A 17189-nucleotide genomic window follows, 5' to 3' on the forward strand; every position below is an offset into this window, starting at 1 on the left:
ATTAAGCCTGTTAGGACAGAAGTCATCCAAGTTCATGTTTTTCAGCCAGATAATTATTCTTCCCATCCTGATTGTAAAGGGGGCAGCTCAGAGGGCATATCAAGAAGGAAGGAAGCTCAAGAGCCAGACAGAGGGTGGTGCTGGGACACGTGTCCAGTGCTTCGGGTGGCCAATGGCAGCATGGCAGCCCGGGGTTAGGATTTTGAGGAGGAGGAGGGAGAGAGGTGGACAGGTGGTGTCCAGCAGTTGGTACTTCACAGTCTAAGTAGGGGCTGTCTTAGGCTCCCTCAGAACAAGGACTATAGATGGAACAACTCTCACTTACAAAATGCAGGGAGATGGCAGGTGAGCGATGTCTTCAGGTTCTCAAAGTAAGGAGTGGATCGGACCAGGGCTTTTCAAAAGCATCTTATGATTCCCATATTCCATGATTCTATGATACTTCCCTCTGTAGCAGGGTGGTTTTTCTACAATTATCAAAGGGAAGATTGATCTTTTGAAAAATTAGATTTATTGTGGCCTGAGGATTAAGTTACACAGCTAAAGTCCACTCATTAAAACTCATTAACTCATCAGCATGCTACTTTCTCAAGCCATGATGACTTTGTGGCCTAAGTGAAAATTTCATATTCCTCTGGAAAATTGAATTAGCATAGCACAATCAGCAGAAAATTATCTTTGACTAGTAGATTTTATTTCTATACCATTCTGCTTTGCCTAAAAAAATAATGACTCTGAGACTTAAGCTTGATGGCTAAGAGTAAGAGCTAATGTCTACCATTTGCTTTCACAGTCCCAAGAACTGTTTTAGATGTTTTACATGCACTTGTTCATTTAATCCCCAGAAGAGCTCTATGAGATGAGTAGATACTAAACCCCCATTTAGTCGATAAGGATATTGAAGACTAGAGAGATCAACTAACATGTCAGGGCCAGGATTAGACTCTGGGTCTAGCAGCTAACTGAGGGGTCTCCTGTAAACCACACTCTTCTGTCCTCTGCCTTTCCCAGAGGGTCAGTGGAATTGACTAGCTTGGGCTGCACTCATCGCAGTTGGGTGGAATTAAGGACGTGACTTTGTGGAAGAGAACTGTTTGGAATATGAAAGCATGAGCAAGGAGGCTTAGTTTCCATTAAGTGTAAAGTGGGTCAATGAGATATGTTGTAATAGTAAGTAGATCCCTCTTTTTTTTTTTTTTTTTTTTTTTTGCTGTACGCGGGCCTCTCACTGTTGTGGACTCTCCTGTTGCAGAGCACAGGCTCCGGATGTGCAGGCTCAGCGGCCATGGCTCACGGGCCCAGCCGCTCCACAGCATGTGGGATCTTCCCAGACTGGGGCACAAACCCATGTCCCCTGCATCGGCAGGCAGACTCTCAACCACTGCACCACCAGGGAAGCCCAGATCCCTTATTTTTTGAACACTGCTCTTAGGAATTAGAAGCTAAGCAGGATTCCTAAGTTTATAATTCTCTGTCTCTAGACAATAACAACAAAAGCTAACAGGGAGTGCTGACTTTTACATATTTTACATCTATTAGTTCACTTAAACATGACAGCAACCCCTTGAGACAGGCACAAATATTTTCCTCATTTTCCAGATGGGGAAAACTGAGACCCAGAGTGGTGCAAAAACACAGCCAGGAAGTGGCAGAGCTGGGTAGCGAGCCCAGGCTCTTTAACCATTATTCTAGCCTGCCTCTCAGCACTAGGCTTTGGCAATTCCAAAATATTCACTCCTCTGATGCAAACAGGACTTATTGTCCTTCAGGGTGGGATGAGGCCAAGAAGAACTGGACGTTGAGCCATGTCTTCTGTGAATGTTTGTGTATTTGAACCAGGTGGCTCTCTTCCTCCGGGGTCTCTTTCTAGGACTGGGGCAGGAATGCCTCTCTCAATGCCTCACCGTGGTTGTCTGTGGGATGCCCAATTCACTCTGCTGCATGGAATTCCATTCTTGATGCTTTCTTCTGAAATAAGAAGGCTGGAATTTGGGGGTACTCTTATACCTAATCTATAAGCTACTAAGTGTTTCAAGATTGTATTTGCTCAGTTCATGTTCAATGAATGTTACAGTGGGTTTAAATGTGGTATCAGAACTTGCCAAATGGTGCTTATAGAAGGACACAAGGCTCAGAAGGATTAAGTGACTTCTCCAATTTCACATGAAGTTGTTATGTTTCTGAGCGCAAGGGTTATCTTACTTGAGCCAGGACTCAACTGAGATAAACCAATGGCCTGTTTCCATTCTTGTCCTTGGAGCCTGGCAGGGACTGGAGGTAGGGAGTGGTCAGATGCCCTGGAACTACTCAGAACACAAATTGGAAAGAGAAACTGAGATGTTGATGCTGGTAGAGGAGAGGACAGAAATGCTGGGCAGGCAGGGATGGTGGCGTCCATTCCTCTTTGCCCCCTTTGCGCTCTACTAGGCGTTCAGTAGTATTTGAATATGAATGAATGGATCCCTACTGTTTTTCTAGCCATGCTCCACATTCAGAGCATGGAGATCGCAGGGGCTGGTGAAGATGGAGAAGAGCTCAGGGGGAAGGTTGGACTCTAGCTGGCTTGAGGTAGAGAGCAGATGTGGGAAGAAGGAGGGCACGTGTGCAGAGGCATCTATGGGCAAAGGCTGATGCACCTGGAATACTTAACCTGGCCCACAGGTACAATGTTCTTGACTTCTGTAATATCTTGTCTGCTCTCCAAACTCCCAAATGGGGGAAGGGTTTTCCTGACTAAGCCAGTGCCAGGACAATTGTGGCATGAGTCTTGTTAGCTACTCTTTTGCACACCTCTGCCATCGCTTATGGGCCTCGAGTCTAACTTGTTAACCACTTGGATTTGCCCACATTATTCCCGAATGTGAGTCATTTGTTGTCTGGGCTCACCCAGCTGGGCTTTCCTTTCCAGGTTAACATGTTTGTTGAAGGATTCCATGATGCCATCCTCCTCTACGTCCTGGCTTTACATGAAGTACTCAGAGCTGGTTACAGTAAGAAGGATGGAGGGAAAATTATCCAGCAGACTTGGAACAGAACATTTGAAGGTGAGGTTTCAGTCTACAAGGCAACAACACTCTGCAGCTGATCAAGCTGCTTCTTTCCTGGTTCTGTTTTTCTCTCGTACAACTTTGGGACCTTGCCAGTGTCTTACTTTTCTCAGCTGTAGAAAAAGGATAATAAGTCAAAATCAACCCACTTCACAGGCTTGTTGTGAAAATTAAATGAGATAAAGCTTGTGAAAGTGCTTTGAAAGAGTCCCACTGAAATAGGAATTGCCTTGTCTCCTGATTACTAGATGACAACTCTAGGCTTCTTAAAATTAATCACAAGCCTCATTCACAACAAATAGTTTGTGAAGAGTTCTGTGATCAGTTTTAAAAGGAATAATCCCAGATATACATTCCTCTGTTCAAAACTGGGGGCTTTGAGATGATAAGGAGGTCCATTTGAGCTCTCTGCTTGTATTTTATTTTTTAAAATGTTGAATACTAGCTGTTGCTTAAGAACAGAGAAGTATAAGGACAACAACAACAAAAAAGTGGCTCGTCCTCTCATCACTCAAGCAATCTCTGTTGACATTTAAACATTGTACAAGAATGAGACCATTCTTGGCTGGAAAATTTGAATGCTACAAAAATGTACAAAATGAAAAGTGAAAGTTTTCCCTTCACACCCTAGTCCCCTGTCCCCAGTGTAATCACTATTAACAATTTCCTATGATTCAGCCTAAAAATATTTTATGCCTTCTGCCAACACATATGCATTTGTATATCTTATCTAAAAAATTTACACAAAAGGGTCATACTATGAATGCCATTCCTCATCTTAGCTTTTTCACTTGTATGTCAAGTAGAAGAATTTTCCATATGAGCGCTCATAGATTCAGCACATTTTTAAATGATGGTTCCATATTTTTCCACTGTTTGGCTGTACAAGTATTTCTTTAACCAGTCTCCTATTGATGGGCACTTCAGTTGTTTACAGTTTTTGCTATTATGCAAAATGCTATTATGATCTTACACATCTTGATGAATTTTTGTGAGTACATCCAATAGGGAACATTCTTAGTCATGGCCTATCTGGGTCCAAAAGTATGTTGGTACCTTTTAAAGTGCATTAGGTATTGCCAAATATCTTCCAGAAAGGTCTACCAGTCCATATTCTTGTTAACAGCATGTGGAATGCTAGTTTCCTCTCACCTCCCCATCAGTCAAAAAAAAATGAACATAAGACTCAGTATGAGAATGATCCAGCTGCTGGAGCCCTGCGGATAGCAACTTCGTATTCACTCATTCACTCATTCAGCAGATATTCTTGAGCACTTACTATGTGCCAGGCACCGGTCAAGGTGCTGAGGATTCAGCAGTGAACTAAAGAAATTCCCGGGCTTCCCTGGTGGCGCAGTGGTTGGGAGTCCGCCTGCCGATGCAGGGGACGCGGGTTCGTGCCCCGGCCCGGGAGGATCCCATATGCCGCGGAGCGGCAGGTCCCGTGAGCCATGGCCGCTGGGCCTGCGCGTCCGGAGCCTGTGCTCCGCAACAGGAGAGGCCACAACAGTGAGAGGCCCGCGTACCACAAAAAAAAAAAAAAAAAAAAAAAAAAAAGAAATTCCCTGCAATCAACTGACCTCCATGGTAGTAGGGGGAACTGGTGATAAATGAATAAATACACCACTTCAGGGGCTATAAAGTAAAGCAGGTTAGAGAACTGGAAAGGGAAGGGAGGGGTGTGGTAGGACTGCTAATTTAAATAGAGTTGTCGGGGAAGGTCTTTCTGATAAGCGGTGGTTGAGTAGAGACCTCAGAGTAGTGAAAGAAATTATGTAGATGTTTACGAGAGAATATTCCAGAAGCAGCAGCAAACGCAGAGACCCTGAGTGTATCATCTGGAGAGTGCTGAGGGCCCCCGTAAGAGCAAGGAGCCCGGTGTGGCTGCAGTAGTATGTGAGCCACAGTGTGATGGTAGCCAGAGTCAGAGGTAGTGCGTCCAGATCCTGTGGGCCTGGAAGCTGCACTGAGGACCTTGAGTTTCCACCTGAGTGAGATGGAAAGCCACCAGAGGGTGTCGAGGGTCAGGATCTGTATTGAGTCTTTTTTAGATGGGGGCTTTCTGGGGGCTGAGGAAAATAAACTGTAGTATGCTGGTGGGTATCATCTGAGGGCCACTGCCATATAGGTCACTGACCAGAGGTCAGGAAACCCACAACCTAGCCACTGGCTGTGACCTCAGTCCTTTGGGCTTCTTGTTTGTCACCAGTACTAAGGGGGTTGGACTAGCTGATGACTGACAAAGACCCTTTCAGTTCTGCATCATGCCAACTCATCCTTTGAGCCCTTTAATGCACTGGGGCTATGCCTATATGTATTTATCAAGGCTAGATTTGGGGCACATATTTTTTTTCCCTTGGGACTCCCATCCACTCCACTGCCTCGTCTTGCCCTTGGTTATTAGAAAGGGTAGGATGGTACAGAGAGGTCAAGTTCCAGCGAGAGTTGTCTGGGCAACAGCTATGGTGACATTTGGTGGATTTCATTTCTCCTTGGTGGTTTCAGTGGATGCCACATCTTACTCAAAACTAGAGTGACATCTGCTTTAACTTTGGACAGATTGTAGGACATGAATGAATAAAATAAGCCTCCAGGATTATCTTGCTCAACCTCTGACTGCTTCAGCTGAGGAGTTGGAATCCAATAGGATAAGTCAGGGGGCATATTAGGACTGAGGCAAATTTCCCAGAAGTTGTGTCCTGTGCACTAAGAAACCGGCATATGTGAACATGACCTTGGTAGGCCACATCCTGTTCCTAGTTACTCTTCACTACACGACGTAGTCATTTGCTCTTGGTCATCTGAGGGAGGTTGTTAAGGGAAGGGCAGGTGCCCACAATGGCTGGAACTCAGTGTTGTTTAGAGGGCATGGACTAAATTTTCCCATAGGCCAACCTGATGCTTCCATTCTAGGGCTGGGTCTACACAGGCAATATGAAATGAGTCCCAAAACAATCAACTGTATAGTTCAGTCTAAACGTAGAATCTCATTTGTCCAAATGTAAAGATAATTGAAGCCAAGGTAAGTTTTGACCTTGAAGTGTTTGAAGAGCCCATTTTATTTGCTAAACAATGATCAATCTGAGGGTAGCCCCCAAAAGAACTATAAAAAAATCCCCAACTGTCCTAAAATTAAAAACAATTTAAATTTTAATGGTCACTGTAAGTGACCATAAAGTTGTCAAGGGAAAAATACTCTGGACGTTATTTGACAGATTTGGATTTCATTACGGTTAAACCTATGACCAAATCTCAAGGCTTTCAATAAATGCCTGGGAAGAAGCTGAATTTCCTCTCTGTGTGAGAGATCAGAGTGACAAGGTAAATAGGACTGTGGCTCAAACCTTGAGCTCTGCTACAGGCCAATAGAAATGAGGGTGGAAAGTCTCATTATTTATGTACAGGAAAATTCTGCTGTCAGCCTGACGATCTCACCTTATGTACAATACTCTCAGGTGAAGTCTCACTTGATAATTGGCCACCCTGAGGGTTCACACCCCATTTATTGGGAGAATTGTAATAGCTTAAAGTGTAATGAGGTCTTGGATTACTAGGGCCACCTTGCCTTATAAAATACTCTGCAAAACACGTAGCAGAACACACCATCATAAACACCTCTGAACAGAACGGCATATGGTTTTGGACAGCCAATATGTTTGCAGATAAATGTATATATATTTAAATGACATTAATTACTTAAAAGTTGTATAGACTGTCAAGGATAAGCTAGCTTGAGATAGGTGTATCCTTTGTAATCAGTCTATGTTAAGAAGACAAAGAAATCAAGATGAATAGTAGCTCCATTCTGTTTCTGGCAAAGTAGACCAAAGTCTGGAAAAATCAGTGGGCCTTCAAACAGCAACCCAGAGGACAGTAAACCCAAATACTTGCCCTCTCCAAACCACACTAGAGGATGGAGCTCTCCCTTGGGATCCCTTTTCCCAGACATTCATTTTACTTCCGGAGAGAACCACATCGGTAGAGGTGCCAATTAAGAATTACACTGAACTTTGCCACAGTTTAAATTGAAAGAAAACAAATACTTAGAATGTGGCTGACATATAAATTCTCTTAGTTAATGAAAATTGCAATATAGACATTTTTTTTTTTTTTTTTTTTTTTGGCGGTATGTGGGCCTCTCACTGTTGTGGCCTCTCCCGTTGCGGAGCACAGGCTCCGGATGCGCAGGCTCTGGACGCGCAGGCTCAACGGCCAAGGCTCACGGACCCAGCCGCTCCGCGGCATGTGGGATCTTCCCAGACTGGGGCACAAACCCGTGTCCCCTGCATCGGCAGGCGGACTCTCAACCACTGCGCCACCAGGGAAGCCCAATATAGACATATTTAATATCAACTAATAGTATATACATATTTGCTTTTATTGATTAGCTGCTGTAAGCCACCATTGCTCACCAAAGTAAATCCAAATCCTTTGTGTGGCACTCAAGGCCCTCCATGCTCTGGCCACCCTGTTCCAGCTGTTCCAGCTTTACATCTCACTGTTCCCTTCCATACACATGGGCCACCTCACCCAAAACCTCACCATCCCTTGGGTTCCTTTCAGCTTTTGTGTCTTTGCAAATACTAACAGGGCTGCCTTTCTGCCTAGAACACTCCCACACTCTGCTGGCTGCTTGTCTGAATCAGAGGCTTCACCAACATTCCTATAAAAGACCTGCTCTTTTACTGAGTCCCCCAGGAGTCTCCAACTAGATGTGCCAGCTCCTCCTCTGAGTGGTGTGGGCATAGTCAGAATGTCCTCTCCCAGATTCCAGGCATAGCGATAGAAGTAATAACAAAAGAAGAAAACCACCGACTTCTCTTAAACCCATGTTGAAAGTACTTTACCTATTTTAGCTCACTTAATCTTTTCAGCAGCCTCTTGGCAGGGAGCTACTACTATGCCTCTTTTACAGTCCTGGAGACTGAGGCTCAGTGGGCTAAATCCTTGCCCAAGGTCATAGGCTAGGAAATGTGAAAGCTGGGATTCAGATGCAGGCAGTTGGATTCCAGCACCACCAAAATAAACCCCTTGTCCAGGCTGCCTCTCTCTTGAGCAGACACTGTGTCCAGATCGTCTTTGCCTCAGCATTAAATTCAGCCCCTAGTTATCACTGGATAAACAAGGAATGCTTTATTGTAACTATATGAGATGATGAATGTCAAACTCATTTCACAGTATCTGTAAGTCAAACCTTTATGCTGTACACTTGAAACCCACACAGTGAGATATGTCAGTTACATCTCCATTAAACTGGAAGACAGAAACAAAACCCCCAAAACAATGAATGAATGAACACAAGTGCGATAAAACTAGCTCATCTTTGCTCTTGGCTCCCATGACCTGCGAAGCAGGCCCTTTGCTCTCCTGGGCGTCCAAGGAGCCCATAGGCAAGCACATTCACTGAGTCCTGGGCCTGGAATGGGTTTTCTTTTATAATGTTTGCCCAGTGATAACGTGAACCCATGACAAGTCTAGGAACTGTACTACAACTCCACTTCTCGCTCTGCATTTTTTAAAAAACTTAATACAAAACTCCGGGATAAGCATACTGCTTTCAGGATTAGCCTTAATCTTTTTTTTTTCTTTAACATATTCCCCAAAGAAGGTCATTTGTTTTTTTTTCTTTTCATTTTTAAATGGAGAAATGTTAAGAATTTAGGAATGCAGACACAGATGAAATTACAATGTCTTTTCAAATGCCAACAAAAATGCTCCGAGTTTGATGAGATTCCCTGTGGCATGAGTTAGTTTTAAAAAGTCCTGTCAATTCATTTTCTTGTTTTTGTTGGCAGACAGAGGCATTTTAAGTAACCAACTGGAGTTCTTTACATCTCATCCTCCAGGTATTGCCGGGCAGGTGTCCATAGATGCCAGCGGAGACCGGTACGGGGATTTCTCCGTGATTGCCATGACCGACACGGAGGCGGGCACCCAGGAGGTGAGCAAACAGGACTGCTGGCCCAGCCGCTCCTCTGCTTGTTGAGATTCCAGGGAATGTATTTGTCCTGGTGTCCAAATAGCTGCCCCCAAAGCAGCCTCCAAATAAAAATGAGCTGCACACAGGGAGTTTCCAAGAGAGGGCTTCCTTCTGGTTGAGGGTATCAGGGAAGAGTTCAGGAAATGGTTCCACGTTTATCCTAAGTGGGGCAATCCTACCTTTCAAGTGGCCAAGAATCACACCTCAGTCCTAAGATGCAGGACAGCATCATCAGCTGAGAGACGTAAAGTGAAATTGTGTATTTACTTCCTCCCTAAAAATTTGAAAAAAAAATTGTTTTTGGCGGGGCTGAGTACAAACTGGACATGCATTAGTATTTCAAAAGATGATGGAGGAAGGGTAAGCTGTGACAAAGCGAGAGAGTGGCATGGACATATATACACTACCAAACGTAAAATAGATAGCTAGTGGGAAGCAGCCACATAGCACAGGGAGATCAGCTCGGTGCTTTGTGACCACCTAGAGGGTTGGGATAGGGAGGGTGGGAGGGAGGGAGACGCAAGAGGGAGGAGATATGGGGATATATGTATACGTATAGCTGATTCACTTTGTTATAAAGCAGAAACTAACAGCATTGTAAAACAATCATACTCCAATAAAGATGTAAAATAAATAAATAAACAAACAAACAAACAAATAAATAAATAAATAAATAAAGTAAAAGATGATGGAGTTTCAGGATAGCATCACGAAGAGAAAAGGGTGCCCTGGACACAAAGAGGAGTTTCTGACACTTCCTGGGGTGCAAGCTCTTTGCCTCAGCTCCCTCGGCTGTAATGAGGAAATCATAATCTCTCCCTTGCTGATCTCACATGACGATCATGAGCACCAGATAAAATGGAACCTAGAAAAGTACTATATAAACTTTACATGATAAATATATAAATAAAGATTATCGGAATATGCAGTGTTTCAGGTCACGTTATGTGGCTCCCTCTCTGCTTCTCTGAAGGATCTCACCCAGAGTTGATGCTCCTGTCACACTTCATGTGACCCTGCATAAAGGACTGGCTCTTCTTCCCTCAGTCCACACATACTTGGCCTTTGTGGGAGGGGCTGAGCCGGCAGGACCCGCACTTGCTGCATTTACTGCACGGTTTTTTACTCTTCGATGGTCTGGGTCTTGTGTATATTCGAGTGTCCCCTTCTATAAAAGGCGGATAGTAACAGTCTTTTATAGATAGGGCTGTGGTGAGGATTCAGGAGCGCATGTGTGTAAAGTACTCGGTATGTGCTCAGTACATGCCAAGGATGGTTAGTTTGGTGATTATCTAGAATTCTTTTCATTCTGACATGAAATGGCCTATGTGAGCTTGCTGGGCCTCCTTCAGGAGAGAGAGGGGGAGGGAGTGTCACAAGCCACTCAGGAGCAGGGTGCCAGTGCCCAGACAAAAGGGAAATGGATCCCGAGAACGTGGGTGTGAAGGTACTTCCAGGTCAGGGCTCAGGGAACTGATGAAATGGCTGTTGAACAAGAAACTGAGAGTGAACCTTGAACTGACCCATAAAAGAATACTGATTTTTTTCAGGGGCCATAGGAACTAATTGAAAAGGAGTTCAGCTTGGAGGTGGGGTGTAAATAGGGTAAATTCATCAGAGAGGAGAACGTAACCCCCGAAGTCAGGATGGGGAATAGTTTTGCAACCAAAGGAGGGTGAAGTGGGAAGTTCCTAAAGACACTCTGTAATGCTTGAATTATATGCCAAGCTAATTGAGTGGTGTGAGGCCCACTTAGCCTGGGACCCGTAAGATGGGTCCTGACTTCACTCACCTCTGAAAGGAACTTGGGCCTGACAGATGGCTGACCACGTGGGCTGCTCTGTGGCAGGTGGGAGAAGCAGCACCCTCTCCCGTGAGCAGGGGAAAAGCCATGCCTTCCCAGCTTATTGCTTTCTGTATATCCACCTTCCCTGCCATGGGGAGCCCGCTCTCCATAAATTATGCTCACCTTAAGTGCGCTGTTGGCGCCTGCAAATCTTGACCTACAAAGTCCTCAGAAACACACCATTGTAGTCAATGTGAAGGACAGAGGAGCCCACTCTGTGCCTCCTTTGGAACCAGATAACTCTGACCTTTCAGTGTGTATATGTATATATTTTTTGCCTTTATATAGGTTATTGGTGATTACTTTGGAAAAGAAGGTCGTTTTGAAATGCGGCCGAATGTCAAATATCCTTGGGGACCTTTAAAGCTGAGAATAGATGAAACCAGAATGGTGGAGCACACAAACAGCTCTCCTTGCAAAGCATGTAAGTTTAGAGACTTAATTCGTTCTGTGTTTCATCATCTATGGTATCAGTATAATGCAGGGGTCATGCCCTGAAAGTGCAGATTACTGTTTCTGATATGGTAAAACCCATGGGAACAATTCACAAACTGGCATCTGCCTTCAGCAGAGGCTTCTAGGTCCTTCTTCCCTTCTATTCTTTTCCAAAATGGTAGAAGGCATCTCCCTATTTTTACATCTCTTCCTATAATTTCTTAGTATTTGAGGTTTACACTTTTAGGGAAGATTAAAATATCAAATACTAAATGTCACTCACTTATTCATCCCTTGTTTCAAAGTTTGTATTTATCCTCTTATCCCTCAGAACCAGTGTCCCTTAAGCACCTGAAAATTTACAAATTGGCAAATAAGTGTGAAATCTGTTATTTATGAGCAGCCTTGTCATAAACATAGAAGCAAGTGGAGGGTCTCATAAGGAGCTTAAAAGTAGGAAAATGGTTGGAAATCATTGCTTTAGCGAGACCCTTTGATAAACTACTGAGGGAAGGCAAAGTGAGTATCGACCTTTCAGGGAACTTGTTCACTTTAGGCTAATGTATGTGTGCTCCTTATGTCTTGGGAACAGTCTTTAACCTGTGAGGTGTTTGTGTATGTGCAATAATTACGGGAAGGCATAAGGCAGAAATATGTTAAGAACACAGTCTCTGGAGTTATTGGGCCTGGATTTGGAATCCCACCGTTGTCACTTACTGGTTTTGTGAACCCAGGAGCATTCCTTCCATTTCTTTAAGCCCCAGTTTTCTCATATGTAAAACGAAAGGACTGCTTTGAGGATTAAATACGAATGCATATAAGACTGTGTCCTAAACTCTTTCTACACAAGCTAGCTATTTATCATTTTTATATAATAACTGGGACACTACTGAACTTGATTGTTTCAAACTGTTACATTTTCACAAAGTTATATAAGACATTTTGACATGAAACTCTGGCTTTGGTGAGAGAACATCTAAAAACAAAACATTGACCCAGTGAATTTTCTCACCAAATCTTCCAGCACTTGGAAGTGTCACCATCCAAGTGACACTGAAAATGAGAAGAGCCGGCTCAGTCCCATGGTCCGCATGGTTGTCTTCTCTGACTGTAATCTCAAGAGTGTGGCTAGATCTGAAAACTTCAGTTTCCAGTTTTCTTCAATTCCTCCTTGAACCTGCTTTATTCCCACTGTGCTCACTTTTTTTTTTTTGTAACAGTCATTCATCTAGTATTTTCTTAAGTGCTTTTTGAGCTTTGCACTTGGTAAAAAACCCCAAAACCCAAAACCAAACCACAGCCACCACTGCCACAACAATGAACAGGATCCCCTAGAAAATAGTTCTCAAAAAGAAAGGAAAATTGGAAAATTTGCCCCAAGTGGGAAATTGAGAAACATCTTCCAATGAATGAAAGTTTTCAATGACTGAAACGTCAGAATGAGGGATTTCTAGCTATTTCTCAACATGAACTCAGATTATCTCTGTTTCTTTTTCAAGCAGGTGGCCTAGAAGAGTCAGCGGTGACAGGAATTGTTGTGGGAGCCTTACTAGGAGCTGGTTTGCTAATGGCCTTCTACTTTTTCAGGTTAGGACCACTTTATAAAGTTTTAAAATTCACTCCCCTTAATTGCCTTTGCCACTTGCCTTTGAACGATCCTCCTTGTGACCTGTGCCTCTCTTGCTCTTACCCAAAAAGCATGTGGTGAGAAGAACTGAGCCATTCCTTTGGTGTGACGCTGGTTTGATGGTCAGTGGGTTAGCATACCAGGCAGTGGGTCAGGGTTTCTATTGCCCCCACCATGGGCCACAGAGCCAATGCTGTCCTTGGCTCACAAATATTCTGACCCCATTCCTACCACCCACCACATGCGAAAGTGGAGAGGGAATCTGGACAAAGGGAGAATCAACTTCCCCAGTCTCTGGCTTCCTCCAGTTTAGAAGCAGGTGCTGGGCTCACCTTCTGTAGAGGACGTAGTGGCTCCAAGCAGCCTATGTTCTCAGGACGTCTGTGCTCAGTATTTGAGAACCCACATGCTTAGTGACCACTGTGGTTAAGTCCCGAGTCTTGTAAAGTTGTAATATTTATGTGTGTTCAAGATACCGATAGTTTCGCATCTTGAGACCTGTTCATTCCTTTGCAATCCTTGGTGGTTGAGTTTATGGCTTATTCTTAAGTCAGCGGACCATGAGTTTTTTCATTTCTGCATGGAACTGAAACTCCGGGTGTATGTGACTCTTTGTGGGGACAATTGTATTCCTGTACGCTTCATCTGATCTTTATCTAGGGCATATCCTGGGAGCTGGGGAGAGCTTCTGTGGCAGAATAGACAAGACCTAACCCACGAGGCACCCAGGGAAGAAGGGGAAGGCTTGTTCTATGGCATCTGGGAAAGCAGGCCAATTTTCCTCCTTGAATAAGGGCACAATGCCTTAGGGCACACTACTTTAATCTTTGACCAGGGTTTCATATTGTGTCACTTCTCATTTATTAACCCAAACCCAGATGTCCCTTGAGGGCATTCTTTGTAAGAGAAACCATAGTATTTTGTAGCCAAGCGAGGTTTTATTACTACATTCACTTTCCCTTTACCCAGGAAAAAATACAGAATAACCATTGAGAGGCGAAACCAGCAAGAAGAAAGCAACGTTGGAAAACATCGGGAGTTACGGGAAGATTCCATCAGATCCCATTTTTCGGTGGCTTAAAAGGAAGCCTATTCTTTTGGCTTGAGATTCTTTAAGGAGATAAATGGGATGAAAGACATCAATGGAACAGAAGGGGCGCTCTTGAAAAACTCATTCTTTTAAGCAGTTAGTCATTTCGTTGTAAAATTTCTTCAGAAGCTCAGGAACTGTTATTAATTGCCATATGCCTCCCAGCCTTTCATCTCATGACAAACAAATATAAGAATATAACGTCACTTTGTTAAATGTTCATACTTTTTCAAGGGCACATGATCAGATTTATGTTTTGAAGGTCTGATGTCTCCATATCTTGATGGCTTTTGTGGGGATTTTATGCAAGGCTATAAAATGTGTTTTTCTTAAATGAAATGTTTTATAGCTAGAATAAAATAATTTTTACAAGTAGAATATTCTTGAAAAGAATTTAACCCCAAGAAGAAGAAAACGTAATGAAAAATCTCAAGGTAGGAAATACATCATTCCTTTGTGTAGTGCTGGTGGACAGATCTGAAGTTGAAAACTTCTCTGTCCGATGTATACATTCAGGTCCTGACTTCATATCTCGAAAAAGAATCCCCCCCTGCCCCCCATCTCCTTCAGCATCTCATGAAAGCTACTCTGGAAAGTTGCAACTATTAATAAGTTAAGAGGATTTATACAAGAAAAGCAAATCTAAGAGGTTTCATTTTTTAATATAAAAAAGCCCTATTTCACACTAACACTTTATTTTTAAGTATTTTAATCTTATATTTTACTATTAGAAAATGTGTCTATTTTTTCATTTTGAAGATTAAATTTCACTTATATTTTAAAAGCATGGGTAAAGTGTACAACAAACCAATAATGATGAAAGATGCCTCTCTTTTTCTCCGTGTTTTCCTCTTCCCCGTGGCTGTAGCCCAATACGAATTGCTGCTTTAATTACAGAGATCTGGAAATGTATTCAGATTATAGACTCTACAGGAATACATCAATTTACCTGTTTTAAATGCAACTCGTTTTAGTGATAGACTCCTTCCAGTTCTGGCCAGTGATGAGTATCACGACCAAGGATGAAATTTAATAGAATTAAGTCAGGTTTTATAAAAGGGAGGCGGTCCTTTTTTTCTCAAGAAGAACTTTACAGAGTTAGAACTTGACAGTAGCACAGAAACGATACATTTAATAAATGACATTTTGCCAAAATTCACAATGATGATTTTGGTTAAAAGAGGGAATCTAAATAGCTACTATCTTCCCTTTTAGTAAACTCCAGAGAGGCTTGCAGTCATCCACTAATAACCCATGTAACAGGGGTGGGGATATGAGGAATTTGGACAGGGTTGAATAAGTATATACCAAATCCCTACTTTGTGCCTAGTACTCTGCTCATGGGTTTAAACTCAGGTTGCCGCTTTCATGTATAATTTGTGGAGAAAATAGACGGTGAGGGAAGAATGGGAAGTTGCCAGATCAGTGTACCATCTTATCATGACGTCACAAAGGTCTTTCCTCAATAATGTTTTGATCAGCTGGAAAATAGTTTTAAAAATTATCTTAGGGCCTCCCTGGTGGCGCAGTGGTTGAGAGTCCGCCTGCCGATGCAGGGGATACGGGTTCGTGCCCCGGTCTGGGAGGATCCCATATGCCGCGGAGCGGCTGGGCCCGTGAGCCATGGCCTCTGGGCCTGCGCGTCCGGAGCCTGTGCTCCGCAACGGGAGAGACCACAACAGTGAGAGGCCCGCATACCGCAAAAAGAAAAAAAAAAAAAAATTATCTTAATGTCTGGAAAAGACCATCTATAGGAGGAAAACAGGGCAGTTTGAGAAAATAGGGGAATACCGGAATTGGAGCAATTCCTAGGTAGTGATGGAGGCTGTGGCTCACACTAGTAATGGTGGAGATGAGGCAGGGCGAGTGAGAGCCGTGTGTCCTGGAAGTTGGCCTGAGCTTGCTTCCCTGGAGGCGTCCGCCACTCCTACTTCAACCAGTCAAAGTGAATGGATTATTTCTGCGTGAGGCACATTCCCCCTCTACTGCTTAAAAATGGAACGCAGGCAGTTGGAGAACATGATAAAAGAATGAACTCTGATCAACTCAAGGGACTATGTTGTAGTTCTTCATGCTGGGTGCAAATGAAAAAGTGCTGAATTCAAAACAGGATGGAAAAAGAAGGCAAGAGTGGCCAGCTTCAGAAATTCTGACACAGGAAGAAAGTTTGGGAAGTAAAATCCAGGAAAGCGACGCGTATAACATCTCAGGACTCAATGTGAAAACAGAATGGAAGAGTTGCATCCATCTTATTTTTGTGAGTTGAGAGACTATTTCTCTCTCATTTATGTTTTTCAGTGGTGTTTTCCATGTATTTTAGAGATACTCATTCTCTATTATCTTGTGTTTGTAAAAAACATTAAAATTTTGAGCCTATGTGCTTATTACAGGGAAAAAACACTCTTAACTGGCTGCAGTCTTTGGGTAGAAACATTTCTAACCTTTCTAGAATTTATATAGGGGCTGTTAACTCTAACCTTTTTAAAGCAAATGTCTTTTATTTCTACTTCAGGTAGAGGAATAGTTCTAAACTTAATATTATATTCCCAGGTAAAATATTAAAAATGTTAAGTGAGAATTTAGTCTTCTAAAAATGGTAGAGCAGGGCTTCTCTGGTGGCGCAGTGGTTGAGAGTCCGACTGCCGATGCGGGGGACACAGGTTCGTGCCCCGGTCCGGGAGGATCCCACATGCCGAGGAACGGCTGGGCCTGTGAGCCATGGCCGCTGGGCCTTCACGTCCGGAGCCTGTGCTCTGCAACAGGAGAGGCCACAACAGTGAGAGGCCCGCGTACCTCAAAAAAAAAAAAAATGGTAGAGCAAATCATAAGGTTTCTGATATTTGAATACCATTCTCTTCCAATCTTAAAGCGATTCTAGTGTTCTTAAGATTGTTTATTTACATGTCTGTTTGCTATCCTTTCTTCCTTGAAATTGTCACATGAGTTACAAAACTCTATTAAGTTTTGAAAGCTCCCTTAAGTTGGGAAACCTTTGCTAAAAGTGTAGGTGTTTGGCCCAAGGTTACCCTGGGTTAAGACTTCTGGAGATTATAAATCGGGATTGAAATTCCTAACTGCTAACATGTTTGACAACTAGTTATTCATGTGGCAACTTCGCCAGTAGCCACATCTCATATGGTAAAATAAATAGGACTTTAGATCTT

The 17189-nt window shown here is 43.2% G+C and overlaps 1 protein-coding gene across 2 annotated transcripts in view; it reads left to right on the forward strand.

Annotated features, from left to right (window-relative positions):
- NPR3 (natriuretic peptide receptor 3) overlaps positions 1 to 15528 on the forward strand; it is a 66292-nt gene extending 50764 nt beyond the window's left edge. The window contains exons 4-8 of one of the 2 annotated variants that reach the window (XM_081231511.1): positions 2909 to 3044; positions 8894 to 8988; positions 11162 to 11297; positions 12808 to 12895; positions 13905 to 15528. In XM_081231511.1, coding sequence (XP_081087637.1) covers positions 2909 to 3044; positions 8894 to 8988; positions 11162 to 11297; positions 12808 to 12895; positions 13905 to 14016 — 567 coding nt within the window. In that variant the 3' untranslated portion in view covers positions 14017 to 15528. The remainder of the gene's footprint in view (positions 1 to 2908; positions 3045 to 8893; positions 8989 to 11161; positions 11298 to 12807; positions 12896 to 13904) is intronic. The other variant, XM_081231512.1, reaches the window with a different exon arrangement.
- The last annotated feature ends 1661 nt before the right edge of the window (positions 15529 to 17189 follow it).

Source organism: Mesoplodon bidens (genome assembly GCF_964165515.1).
Source record: "Mesoplodon bidens genome assembly, chromosome: 4".
Classification (NCBI taxonomy): Eukaryota; Metazoa; Chordata; class Mammalia; order Artiodactyla; family Ziphiidae; genus Mesoplodon; species Mesoplodon bidens.